Source organism: Fundulus heteroclitus, chromosome 6 (genome assembly GCF_011125445.2).
Source record: "Fundulus heteroclitus isolate FHET01 chromosome 6, MU-UCD_Fhet_4.1, whole genome shotgun sequence".
Taxonomy (NCBI): domain Eukaryota; kingdom Metazoa; phylum Chordata; class Actinopteri; order Cyprinodontiformes; family Fundulidae; genus Fundulus; species Fundulus heteroclitus.
The window spans coordinates 12,586,850-12,601,310 of NC_046366.1; the positions used below are offsets into that span (position 1 = coordinate 12,586,850).

The window sequence follows — 14,461 nt, forward strand, 5'->3', positions numbered from 1 at the left end:
TAATATTATAAATGCTTGACAGATTAGAGCTCTACTCAGTATCTGTTGAATTGTCGACAGCTTTGAGCTCAACATACATCTGCTTTAGTACTGCATGTATTCAGCAAAAACATGTAATGTCAAAGCAATAGTTGCAGTCATTTTAGTCAAGATTTTGTTTTTGATGAATTAAGAGTCCGATCTTTACTCAAAGAATCTTTAAAGAAGTCGTTAAGGGACTTCCACTATTCACAAAACTCTTCCGGCATGTAATGTTGCTGTGAATAAAGCTTTGAAGCTGAAACAGCCAAATATAGTAAAATATAATATAACTTAATATAATATATTATACAAGACATGTTGCAAGGTAGAACAGTAGACCTGATTCTTAAATTAGTTACCTGCATGTTCTGTGAATTTAAACAAAAGACCTTAAATTCGGAAGAATCTAATATTTGATCTAAATCGGACATTTGATACGTTTCTATATGATGATTTCAGGCGCCTAAAGTCTGAGTGAGCGACTGATTTAATCTCTCCCAAAAGATGGCCTCAAATTGTTCTTTCTTTCTTATTTGTTCAGTAACACATTTTGCTCATAAACATCTTCCATGTTTGACTGAGCAGCTCCAAGTGTGATAAAACCTCCACCATGTTTTCCTTAGAGCATTAATCTTATTCTTTATTATGGAAAATCTCTTATTGTGATAAGTATTTTGACATACCATGATGATGATAAATTCCAATTAATGATGTCTGAAAGGCACAAAAACTGACCGTATTGTTTTAATATTTACTCTTAATGTTTTGTTAACAGTTGGTTCCATGAGAGTATTAATAAATATATGATAGACTGTTATTGTGTGCTGCTTAGTGATATAAATCCCACTTTTTTATGTAACCAGTGTCCTGAAGAAGCTTATTATAAACCACGCGTTTTTAGAGAGCGATATTTATGTTTGTTGGGTCGTACAGTTGGATAAAAAAGACTGCAATGTTAACACTTTTTAAATAATCACTTTTGTCATAATATTTACCACAAAATATTGTCATAAAATCTTAAGTACATATTGTCCATCCCTAATATACACAGACGTTTCTCTTTGAGGTTTTGTTTTAATAGTACTGCTGTCTGTGAGCATTAGCATTAAACTTCGTCTAAAATAAAGTACATTTTTAAAAAATAGTTTAAAAATTATGAGCATTGCCATTCAGAGTTCCTACAAGCTGGTGATTTCATGAAAGTGTTTTGACCAGGTGAAGACAAAGAGTTGTCATTTGTATGTCAAATTTATTTATGTTTTACACTAGTATTAAAGCATTTGAATAATTCTTACCGCTGTTTAAAACACTTGGCAACAAAAAGCCTGTTTTAAATGCTGAGTACATGTTCAGTAGATGAGGACACAGCCTGTGCTGTAATAGAGGATAAACAGACTGTCGTTTTCAGCTCATTACAAATATGGATATGGGTAGTTTAGCATACACAGATCTTGCAGTCTGTCATAATTCACTATCTGTAAAGACATAGTGCTTAAGATGGAGCATCAATATACTGGGTTTTGATTTGGCCCGGGAGGGATGTAAAACATGTTCATGTTGGTTTTCTCCTTCTCTAAGAGGAAAGGCTCATTTGTCATCCAGAGAAAAACTGGTCCTGAATAGGTGAAATGGCAGGAAACAATCTGCGGGACCTTTCTTTCCAGATCTGCACGATTTTTTGTACACACAAACCAGAGTGACTGCAGATAAGCTCTCAGGAAACTTGAATGAAGGCACCACGCTTTTTCATTTTTCTATCGTTCAGAGTAATTGCTAACATTAAAGGTAAGTGTAAACCCTACTTTATGCTCTCTAGTTCCCTACAACACATTTAGTTTCAACATACGAGTGTGCAGGTTATCTATGTGCTCATAATCCAGTAAAGCAACTCATAGATATTGTACATAGAGGGTGCCTCTATTTTTGGAGTCAGTCTTCTCATGGGTTTCCAGGAGAGAGGCCCGCTGAGGGCTCCCCCTCCTCTGATGGCAGAGCAGCACAGAAACCTACAAGCTGCAGAAGATGTCAGTCATGCAGACGAGTAAACAGGAGGCTTTGCTTTTTTTTGGTTGGGGGGGGGGGGGTTGTCAAAGTAGAACACTCATTATTAATTCAAGAAGTCAAATAGCAGAGCTGTACTGTGAGCAAATCAAATGTGTGAATATGCTAGGTTTCATTTTCATACGAACCATGCTCTAAACAAATATATACCATGTTAAGGGGCGAGGTTAAGAAGTGGGCCCAATTTTCCAAAATCCAGCTTTTTTCTGTTGCTGTGACAACAGCTAGGACAACCTTGGACACCAGACAGCTTTGTGTCAATACAACACTGGCTTCCTCACAAAATGCTCTGAGCTTCTCAGTGCCCCAATACTGACTCACGCTTCTCTGAAACTGTCTGTCTTTAAAAGACAGTTGGAGGCACATGGTTTAAACCCAGATCCCTAATTTCATTACTCTAATGCAGGCCAGGGGTGTAGCCTGCAATATCACCGTAGATAATAAAATGGAAAGAGATTAGAGTTTAGGTTTCTGAATGAGGACATGTCTGGAGACTGTAAATCAGTCTAAGAGGTCCCAGAACCTGATGGACTTATTTATAGAGAGTTTAACCCATCTCTAAGACAAATCAGGGTACAGTAAGGAAATCACAGTCAGGGCTGTAATTAGTTATATGAAGAGTTACAACAATAACTCCTGTCCTCCTGTCTCTCCCATTCACATCATAAAAGTGTCGCTAAGATGTCTATTTTCATAAGGCTCTGTAGGCGTGATAATTTTTTGATTGTTGGATTTAAATAAGTGATCAAATATTTCTAATTTTCATGTTTGTCTTGTTTTTCAGTGTTTTTTTAACCTTGATATGTGTAAATAGTTTTAATTAAAGCAAATATTCAAAATGACACTAAATAAACTGATAAAAAAATGCTAAAGTTGTAAAAAATAATAATTATATATAGTCATGAACAATTAAACAGTATCTGAAAAGAAGGGGGGAAAAAACGTACCATGTAAAGACTGCATATGACATTCACTGAGTTGCAATAAAACTATAAAAGGTTGATGGTCCGTGGATTTTTCAGCATCCACCTCCACATGAGAGACCCTGAAAAGCTTTCTTCCAAAAATAGACTGCCAGGTGGATCCCAGGGTACTTGATCATTTACTGTCCACACTGCTCAGTTCATGATCAGTCTGTTAACAAAGACCAGGGGCAGAGATTCTGTGTTTAGTGCGACATCTTGTGGATGAGGGATGTATTTAGGCAACAAAAATACCAGTTACAGATAATAAAGGCAGCTCATCTGAATACTACTACTACTACTACTACTACTACTACTACTAATAATAATAATATATAAGCCTTGTACAGAGTTTTTGTTTAAATACTGTTTTAACATGTATATCATTACACTATTGATACAACAATCTTCCTGTTTTTTTCCCATATAGGGCAATCAAATGACAACACTTTTCCGCCTCAGTGTCTGAAGTAAAACGAAACTAAATTGTTCCTTTTTGGTCAATTCTTTTTTGCTACATGTCATAATAAGATTGGGAATTTTCTAGATTGGCCTACTTTTTCTATTCTTTCTTTCTCGTTCAAAAGTTTAAATACACTAAGACCAGTAGACAATTAAAAAAAAAAAAAATTAATTGGAGATGCCAAGATGATGATCTCATGGCTTTGTGATCTTCTAAAATAGCACACACGTGGATGTATTTTAAGACAACACATCAAACACAATTCCCTTCCTGAAGGTGCACAGCACCCCAAATCTACTAAGCCTGAAAAATAGCACCTAACTGTGACGCAGAGGTGTAGCATCATCATGTCGTTGGGGTGTTTTGCTGTAGGAAGGACTGGTGCACTTCACTAAATAAATGGGACCATAAGGAAAGAAAGTTGTTTTGAAATATTGAAGCAAATTCTCAGGACTTCTGCTTGGGTGCAAACAGGTCAACCCAGTGAGCCCAAGCATACTGCCAAATTAATTTTAAATTGGCTTAAAAAACAGAAAAAAGCCAATGTTTTGGAGCGGCAGTCATAAAGCCTTGATTTCTGTTCTTTAGAAAGCGTTAACAAAGTAGGTTACAAACCTGACTCAATTATACCAGTTCTGTCAGGAGGAATGGATTAAAATTCCAGAAAACTGCGATGAGAAGCTGGAAGGAGACCCAAAATGTTTGATCCAAGTTGTTTGAAGGTCATTTCACCAAGTAAAAAGTTAATATGTGTAAACCTTTTACTAGAATAACACAATAGAAAAATGTCTAAAATCAATTTTTATGGTATTTAACAAATAGATTTTTATTTTATTTTAAATGACCAAAAACAGATTTTTGTCTGATTTATTGACAAAGAGAAAAAAAGCTACTTTGATTACTTTGAAGCAGATAATTTTACCACAAACAACGATCATGGTAAAAGAAATATAGGCAAATGGCTCACGTCAACCGAGGAAGCCAGAAAAGGAAAGAGCTAGAGTCAGATGAAGAAAGGAAAGAGAAAAGTAAAGGAAATGGATTTAAAGTGATACTTCAAAACCTATCTCCATGCACTTTGAATCATTTGAAAACTCGCCAGGTAAGACATAAGATAGTAGGTGAGGTATATACAGTGAGAACTGTATATACCTCAATTTGGCAATTTGTTAGTTGTATGCAGAGATAGAGATCAGGTGTAAGGGTTAATGAGATGCAAGACATTATTGGGAAAAGGAATCACGCTGCAAATATGGCAGGAAAGAGGAAATATCTGGAGTATCAACTGAAGTAACTGAAGAAGAAATCCGTGTTAATGTGAAGGAGGTTCGAGTGGTAAAAGTTAAGCATTTGACCTTAGGGGCCGAGTACAAGAGAACAAGAGAAGAAAAAGAGGTAAATATCCTGCCTAAGCAGCATTCAAAACAAAAAATGTGTTAGTCAACAAGATATTTTAGACAAAGCTCATTGCCTTATATATATAGTATAAGTCAACAAAAAAATATATATACAATTCACATGGGTTCTGGCACACAAGGGGGTTGAGGGTAATGACAAGGTGGAATGGTTGGCCAAAGAAGCAATCAAGGAAAGTGAAATTGAATTGAGGGTCCCATTCGGTAAAACAGAAGTTAAACTAATTATTAAAAATAACACTTATTTAAACTACAAAACGAGGTAATTGCAAGACGACGCAGTATGATGAAAAGACAAGTGTGGATGACCAGACTGAGGACTGGCTGACCAAATCTAAATAGTGGATTTGAAATTATAGGGAAACATCCATCCAGGGGCCTGGGCATATTGTGGGGAAATAGAAAGTGTTGAGCATGTTATTGTAAAAAGTAGAAAATACGCAAGAGAAAGAGAGGAAAAGAGAAGGGCAATAAGAACACCAATAACTATGATTAATATATTAAGCCTGAATCACATAATGTTGTTAAAGTAATAGTAAAATATATAAAAGATACACAGTTAGCTGAAATAATTAAAATGTATAACAACAACGATAATAATAATAATAATAATAATAATAATAATAATAATAATAATAATAATAATAATAATTAAATATATATATATATATATATATATATATATATATATATATATATATATATATATATATATATATACAAAAAATAGAACCAATAATCTGTATTTAGTGGAGCGCATCTCTGTCCGGCAGATGACGGTATTACACACCGGTTGTAAACCGCCAATTAAAACCTACAAAATAAGAAGAAGAGCTCCTGAAATATATACAAATATATACAGATGCACCAAAAAATACAGCTAATAGGGTAGGGATAGCATTTATTGCACCACAGTTTCAAATTAAGGTAGGGAAAAGAATTAGTAATGGAGTTTCGGTGTACTATATACAGGAGAAATTCTAGCTTTGCTTTTAGCAGTTCAGTGGGTGGAAGCGGTACGACCATAAAATCTATCATTTGCTCAGATTCTAGTTCATCATTAGTCAGTTTGCAAAAAAAATCAGTCAGACAGTATACCAGATATATTAATTGAAATACAACAAACACTTTACAGAATAAATATGATGGGGCTAGTAGTAAATTTTGTATGGGTTCCGGTACATAACGAGATTGAGGGGAATGAAATGGCAGATAGAATGGCTAAGGAGAGTACCAATAAGGTAAGAATAGATATTAATGTTAGTTTTAGTATAACAGAAATAAAGGGTATAATTAAACAAAAAAAAAGAGAGAGAGGTGGCAAAAGTTATGGAAAGAAGAACAAAAGGAAGGTGTTTTTTATAAAATTCAAAGGAGAATTGGACAAATGAGAAAAACAGAAAGGAACAGAAGAGAAGAGATAATTATTTCACGACTTAGAATAGGACACACAGGATTGAATAGATCGTTATTTTTGATAGGGAAACATCAGACAGGGAGATGTGACTGTGGGGAAGACGAGACATGTTATTTTGAGTTGTAGGAATTATTTGATTCAGAGAAACAAGTTAATTAGGAAACTTAGTAATATGAAAATGAAATTGGATATTGTTGATTTACTGCAAAAGGAATCGGGAAGCAGAGGATATCAGGCTATATTTGAGTTTTTGAAACAGAGTAAGTTGTATAATAGGATATAGTTTTTTTATTGTCATGTGGTCCACACTCCTTACAAGTTGGTGGCGGTAATGCTCACCTAACGTATTTTACCAACTGCCAATAAATTCCAAGAAGAAGACGAAGAAGCAGAAGAAGAGCTTCTGGCGTCGCCTCTTGGTAGTTGTAGTTCCATTAAACGAGATCGCTTCCGTGTAGCCTACGTTTAGGTGGAGGAATCCGCTCAGCAAAGACAAATCACATGTGAACTAATTGAACAGGTAGGACAAGCACCTTCTTCTGTGGGCTCCTCTCTGCCCCACGGCCCCGTGGGCCCGCTGGAGGCTGTCACCGCGTTTGTTTCGCCTGCCTCTCGCTGTCCTGTTGTTGTAGTCGCTGCCGCAGTGGTGCAAAATCAGCGCGTACATGGCGATGCGCTTCCTTTTGTTCGGCTAGCTTATGTGCAGAAATGTGGAGACCGCTTTCTCTGAAATGTTTCTTGATTTCACAGGAAGGAGCGACGGCGGTGCTCGCTGGGCTGTATTCGCCTGGCTCCTTAAATGCTGTGCACGCTGCGGCTTTATATTGTGAACTCAGCCCGGCTGTGTGTCTTTAGCAGCGCTGAGCTAAGTTATTTATTAGCCATATGGTTAGCAGCATAAATATGTAACCAGTGGTTCGCTTCTAGTTTGCCACGGCAGGCTTGTTTACATCCGGTTATGCGGGTTCCCCTTTCATATTCTGCATATCTGTGATTTATCCGGGAACTGCCGACCTAAATAAAGTTTGATCACTTTTTACTACTTTGAATGCGTTTTTTTCCCTCTCCTGTGGGACTTTGGGAGCTCCTCCTTTTCCCTGTTTGAACTAACGGAGGTGTTTTGTGTTTTTCAGGGTTGGGTGAATTTATGGAAACATGTCAAAGAAACGGGGCAGGTAAGCTCAACACCCATCATCCACCCTTTGTCTGCACCCCAGGGTACAACCTGGATGGGTCACCAGTCCATCATGGGGCAACTAAAGAGCCACACAGTACAAGCAAGCATGCACAAAAAAAAACAAATGGCAATTTGGAGACATGTGTTGTTACAGTCTTACAGTCATGATTTTGGGCTGTGAGAGGAAGCCGGAGTACCCAGAGAGAACCCACGCATGCACAGGGAGAACAGGCAAACCCCAGGCTAGGTTTTGAACCCAGGAGCTTTTTGCTTCAATGCAACAATGCTGCCAACTGCACCAATGTGCAGCCCTGAAATGCATCATATAATGTAAAAAAAAAAACATTTTTCAAATGACTATTTTTGACACTTTGATTGGAATGTTATCCAGATTTTTTTTTTAGATATGCATGTCAAAACAAACAATTTCATCTGTAAGGGCAATGTCCGATCATTTGAATGATACAAGATGACGTGTGTAGGGTTAACCAGGGAAAACAGTTCCTGCCCTTTGAAAGATTACAATCTGGGGTTGTTGATGAAACGAACCATTAAACGGGGACAAAAGCTGAAATGGCAAACATTTGTTGTAATTTCAGCATTCTTCTATCATAAAAACGGGCTTTGATTCATATTTTCCTCACTAACATCTCAGTTATTAGATGAAATGTGAATTAATCTAATCTTTGTATTTAAACAGCTACAGAGAATATATCTTACCATTTTAAAAAAATAAAATGCTGCCTGCTTTTTTTTTTTTAAAAATGCGAACATATGATGGATCTGGTGAATGGAGCTAAAATGGCAGCTACAGACTCAAACTTATGTCAGAAATTACAATGTGGGGTGCGCCGGTGGCTCAGGGGTAGAGCTCACAACCCGAGTTTGAAGGCGGCCGTCCCGGGTTGGAGTTCCTGTCAGTTTTCTGGCCACTGGTGCCTAAAAAGAAAATACATTGGATTTTTCTTTTTGTTTCTTGATTAAACGATTGCCCTCTTCGGAGATTTCTACTCACAGAATTCCCTATCTACAGTAAATCTGGGCATCAATAATGAAAACTGACATTTCCTCCATAATGGTGGTACAGATGTGAAGTCAGGCATAATAATGGGCCCAGGTAAATTTGGAGACAAGGTCACAGCAGTTAAAGACTGAAATTTGGAAAAAAATAAATATTCAGTGTCCTGTGTAGAGATTCAGGTCAAATAAAAACCTTGACGTGTCTGCGGTGGTGAAGAAGGTTCGGCATATTGACCAAAAATTGGCTGGTAATTCAAAGACATGGCCAGAAACTGAAGTGTAATGGGATGTAGAATTAATTCGTAACACCATCATTTCATGCAAAAAACAAAACAACTTATGCAGATATCTTTTTTTTTTTCTATCAAAGATGTTTTAGAAATCGTTGTGAGGATAAATTTGCATGTTTTCCTAATGTCAGGCAGCCCCACCCTGCACTTTATTAAAATTAGGGATCAGACAAAGGAGGAACCCATCAGCAGAGCTGCTTTCCTGCCCCTTCTCTGCTCGCGTCTCTTTGCCATTGTAGGAGAAATCCAGACACACTTGATATTAACTTGAGCTAAACAAGTAGCCTGATTTTCTGTTTGTCTGCTGTGAAGAAAGTCGTCGTTTCTGCACAATAGCCTGCCTCCTGTATGATGGAGGAATGAGCTGGTTTGCATCCCCTTCGCTCAGCTGTGAGAGTGAAACCCAGCTGCGACGTGCCTTCAGACAATCCAACCAGATTGTCTCGATGTTTTCATGAACATTCGTCGCATTCATCTGTGAAGCTGACTTTGGATGGTTTTTAGGCCTGCGTGTTATTATTTCTCTCTTAAATGGGAAAAAAATCAGATTTATTTCATGAAATTTCTAACATTTTCAGGGCAAAAATAAAGTAAAAGAACAAATTGATATTTTTATTGTGAAGAAAAAAAATACAAACTCACCATAATCAAGAAAAAAAATACATTAAATAAAAAGGACATACCTTGAGACCACTGGTTTAATGGTCTAAATCTGTCTTTTACTGTGATTTCATGTATTATTTTTTTTGTAAACAGTATCTGTAGATTGTCTCTTAATAAATGTCAATTAAAGCTCCCTTTTACCTGCGTTGACTTCCTAACATGTAACCTTTTTTATTCTGCTGCTGTTGTTAAAGGAAGCGCAGCAGTGGAGAGCTGAGTGAAAGCTCAGCATCGACCCTGAGCCCGGACCCGGATAACCTCCTGGGCCGCAGGATTCAGCACACTTGGAGGGAAAAGGGCAATGTGACCAAGTGGAAAGGCACCGTCCTGGAGCGCCTCACTGTCAACAGCTCCCTCTACATGGTGAAATACGACGGCTTTGACTGCGTTTACGGCATCGAGCTCTTCAAAGACAACCGGGTGTCCAACCTGCAGGTTTTGGCAGAGAAAGTTGGTAAGCATGTTATGGACGTTGACCGTTCTGGCTTACTTTACTTCTGCTTGTAAAAAAGCAAAGGTAAAATGTGATACTTAACTTAGAGGAAGTTAATAATGTTGCCATCTTTTCTAAAGTGTGAAAACATTTCAACTCAATTTTCTTTTCCAATTGTAAAACGTCATTTTTGACTCTGATATAAGGCTGACATTCTCTAAAATGTAGCAATTTTCTATATATTGAACAGATGTTGGTATGTTTATGCAGCCATTGTTTCTTTCTGAGCTTTCTGAGCTTTCAGGCTCATTAAAGTGACTTTTCTCTCTGTCACAGTAAACAATAAGATCAAGGTGCCTCCGGGGGCCGAGGAGCTCGTGGGTCGAGCTGTGGAGCATCTGTTCGAGAAGGAGGATGGGGAGAAAAACGAGTGGCGGGGCATGGTGCTGTCCCGAGCCCCCATCATGACCCACTGGTATTACATCACCTACGAGAAGGACCCGGTGTTGTACATGTACCAGCTGTGGGACGACTACAAGGACGGAGACCTCCGGGTGCTGCCGGAGTCAGGTACAGTGATGAGAGCTTTAGAGTTGCTCTGTATTAAACAGCCAAGATTTTATAGTTCAGACGTTCCCAGAGAAGTTTGATGAAGAAAAAAGGACAAACTAGTATAGATTTAAAAAAAAAAAAAACATTACTATACTGTTTTTTTTGTTTTTTTTTTATCTGGATCATGTGCAGATTTGTGTTATTTTATTAGTTGTAGATTGCAGTCCATTAAATAATTAGTCACCATTACCTCTTTTTTTTTTTCCAGATTTTGTAATTTTACAACCACAAACCTCAATGAATTTTGATGGACCAACATAAAGTAACTTTGCCGTTAAGGAAATTTACACATTGCTTTCAATTGCTTTTACAAATCCAAGCAAAGGATGTAATAATCACCGGTTTCTCTTTAAGGAGCTGTAAATATCAACGGCTCAGGGGAGTGAACAGGATGTTAGTTGTCCACTAACAAAGTGACAAAAATAAACTATAGGAATAAAAACATTTGTAAGGATGCCATTTTTTTCATGTTTAAGAAGGTGCTCTGCGCAGATGAGGCCAAAACTTCAACCTTTAGGTCTAAATGCTAAATATTATGTGTAGACTAAAACCAACGCTACACATCACCCTGAACACGACATCCTCGCGGTGATGGCAACATCCTGCTGCTGAGAGTTGATGGGAAGATTGACAAAATAAAATACTAGGCAATTCTGGAAAAAAAATAAATACTTGCAGGCAGCAAAAGATGAAAAATGAACCTAAACATCCAGGCTCACAATTAAATGAATTACATTGCAGTGTGTTTGTTAGGCTTTACCCAAATTTCCCCAGTCAAAGTCCAGGACCTAAATCTGAAAGGGAGCCAGGGATAAGAAATTTGTTTACACAGATGCTCTCCAACCGGTTTAAGCTGTTTGGCAAAGAACTTAGTAGAAATCTCAGCCTCTGATGTGGAAAACTGGTAGAGACATACACCAACAGACTAGGAGGTGTATTTGCAGCAACAGCTGGTTTTTCATCTGGATTCAGGGGGCAGATTACTAATAGATGGTAGACATTTTTTGTGCCACTAGGGGGCGTCTATTTGACAGGCATGCAGCAAGGGTCCACTAGCCAGGTCTAGGGCTGAGGCCTCCGAACCACAGGTCTGGTCGCATACTCTAACCCTGCATAAAAAAAAAAAAAAATTTTTTTTAATAAAAAAAAAAAAAAAAAAAAAAGAAAGAAACTTTTAAAACCAAGGATAATTTTCTTTCTTTTGTTGGTGAATAAAATCCCATTTAAATACACGGATGTTTGTGGTTGTAAGATAACAAAACATGGAAAAAGTCCTTTTTGCCAGGCATTTTATTATGTAATGTGATATTAATGTCCTATCATCAAGACTGTTCAGTCCAAGGAAGTGTCTGTGTGCAACAAATAAATGCAGAATGTGGATTAATGCCACTTCTAGACTGAAAATGACATGGAGAAACTGTATTTGAGTTGTACCGATCTCATTTTGTCCTCTGCTTCTGTTTGGTCTTCGCAGAGAACAAACACCTGCTGCCGGCAGACAGGAAGCCGGGCGAGGAGCCAGAGAGCCTTGTGGGTAAACAGGTGGAGTACGTCACAGATAATGGGCTGAAGAGGACGGGCCTGGTCATCTACCAGGTGCCGGCGAAGCCCACCGTCTATTACATCAAATATGACGACGACGTCCACATTCACGTCTACGACCTGGTGAAGACCACCTAGGATCAGACTGTCTCCGTTTCATCTTCTGCTCATCTGCTTCTGTTCGCTGCGGCCGGTCGTTACCTGTTCAAGTGTTAAAAGACGGAAGTTTTTCAGTAGCAAGAGGAGAAATGTCCAACATCAAGAGACCCAAGATTATTTCTTCTTCTTCTTCTTCTGTCTACCTGCTTTACTCTGGCATTACAACACTTCTCACTTTTTTAAAATGTTCATTATCAAGTTTAAAGTAATATATAACAACTACAACATTTTCAGTGTATAAAAAATAAAAAGTCACGTCTGAGACCAACAAAAGAAACGGAGTTTAAATCATACAACTAAACTCTGGTCTCAACCTTAATAGTAAAATCAAACAAAGAGAAGCTCATTTTCCTGCTTTTCTCCATCTGTGATTTACGCTGATTTCGTTTCACATATTTATTTTCCTGTGGTGCATCTTGCCGTGCTGTTGGTACCAAAACAAGAACTTGGCTGTGCTTTATGTCACTGAGTCAGCCTCAGTTTGTTCAATATTGGAGTAATTATTCTTTCAACTATTGTGCCCATTTTCTACATCCCAGTGAGCTCCGCTTTCCGTTGAAGTTTGGCGGCATTTATGAGACCGTGTCTCACATTGTGAATAGAAAACGGTGATCTTAAAAAAAACAAAAAAAAACTGTATCATATCTCTGTTTAGTTTCATCATGTAAACTGAATGTTTTCTACACTATGATCTTGTATCGGAAATACTGGTGTTCATGTGGGGCTGTTTCAAACTGTCTGTGCTGCACACTATCTAGTTGGATTTGGCTACTTACATTGCTTAGTATTTTTAACTCCCGTCTTTATCATTTGCCAAACACAAGAAAGAAATACTACTCAATGTGACCCTGACTCCGTCTTTGTTCTGTAAATATAATTAAACATTTTGTATGAACATAAACATTTGATTGAAAATCTGTTGCCGTCAGTGTTTGAATGCTCCTGCCGCGTGAGTTTCATCGTACGCGTAAGGTAACCCCCATGGTGAGCGGATCGCTGTAAAGATTCACTTGAAAGGTGTGGTTAAAGCTTGCAGGTTCTAGAAAAAAGATGGTAAATCAGACGACATGTTTTAGGTCAGGATTAGTTGAATTGCTTTTATTTGCAGCTCACCATGCTTCAAAGGTGAGATTCTGTTCTCAGGCTTGCTATCTCCTCCCATTTCCCCCCAAATATAATAATTTTCATAATGGCCAAACACTTCAGTTTTAATTTGATCTCCAAAAAGTAGGGTCTTAACGGTCCCTGAAGGCAATTGCACACTAATCTTTTCATGTTGCTTTTTGAGGAATGGCTTCTTCCTTGCTGAGTGGCCTTTCAGTCATGGGTTTAATTCACTGTGGAAAAGGACTCCTACTAGCCTCTACCAGAGTTTCAGGTCTTTTGCTTTTGTGCTGGAGGCACTTTACCCACAAAAACACCTTCATCCCTGAGCCACAGAACTGTGCCTAACATGATTCCTTAACATGATTTCTCAATATATTCAATATTCTGTTTATATTTGAACATAATTGTTTGAACAGATATATTTTAGTACCTTAGGACGTTTGGATATTTTACCTAATGACCAGGAGGTCTACGTTTCCCTGAGGTCACACGAGGAAGCACTGTGTTTGAGGTCTTGCCTTAAAGCACATCCAGAGGTGCGCCTTCACTTAACTCAAATGCCTTGAATCAGAAGCTTGCAAACTTACTTTGTAAATAGTTTAGGGATACAGCAATCTTGGAAAGAAAGAGGAGAACATGCTCTTTCTCTCATTCTGAAATGTAAATAGAAATAACGTCGGTAATCGTAGCAAGTAGGAAAGCAAAGGTTCAGCCCGATTTAATAAAGTGAGAAAAACAAGGTCCAGGAGAAAGGGAAAGATTGATGATCAACTCCATGTTCAACTTACAAGTCAGGAGAAACCAGGACATCTTGACCCACTTCACCTTCTCTGCCATGAGCAGCGATCACTGGTGGGATGATCCAGCACACCATGCATTACCACATCATGTAGCATATTATCATACTGAGCACGTGCCCCTCTGGTTGCAGCTGTACATTACTGTGTGTAAAGCATCTATATGAGATGAGGTTTGCTTTTTGATTAGCATTAGAGAAACAAATTAACTTTTTGAGCACCTCCCTAAGTTGCTGAGACGTGCCGGTGAAGTTTAAAACTCTGATCTGAGAAGCTTTGTCCTGTTTGAAATCCCCAGGTCCTCAGGTGAGTTAGTACTGTA

General features: G+C 38.0%; 1 protein-coding gene and 1 long non-coding RNA gene across 2 annotated transcripts; both read left to right on the forward strand.

Moving 5' to 3' along the window:
* The first annotated feature begins 6,730 nt into the window (after window positions 1-6,730).
* On the forward strand, window positions 6,731-13,130 carry LOC105934594 (spindlin-Z). The gene is made up of 5 exons (XM_012874679.3): window positions 6,731-6,859; window positions 7,473-7,514; window positions 9,684-9,943; window positions 10,259-10,492; window positions 12,009-13,130. The coding sequence occupies exons 2-5, from the start codon at window positions 7,495-7,497 to the stop codon at window positions 12,212-12,214; spliced, it is 720 nt and encodes a 239-aa protein (XP_012730133.1). The 5' UTR covers window positions 6,731-6,859; window positions 7,473-7,494; the 3' UTR covers window positions 12,215-13,130.
* On the forward strand, window positions 7,875-9,412 carry LOC118563430. The gene is made up of 2 exons (XR_004931215.1): window positions 7,875-8,633; window positions 8,709-9,412. It is a non-coding gene; the product is annotated as an uncharacterized LOC118563430 (long non-coding RNA).
* Window positions 13,131-14,461: the final 1,331 nt, after the last annotated feature.

Excerpts from the sequence above, each read along its gene's own strand:
- LOC105934594 (XM_012874679.3), top strand. The coding sequence starts at position 7,495 with ATGTCAAAGAAACGGGGCAG. Across the intron at positions 7,515-9,683 it reads ATGTCAAAGAAACGGGGCAG|GAAGCGCAGCAGTGGAGAGC; the intron begins GTAAGCTCAACA and ends CTGTTGTTAAAG. Across the intron at positions 10,493-12,008 it reads CCGGGTGCTGCCGGAGTCAG|AGAACAAACACCTGCTGCCG; the intron begins GTACAGTGATGA and ends TGGTCTTCGCAG.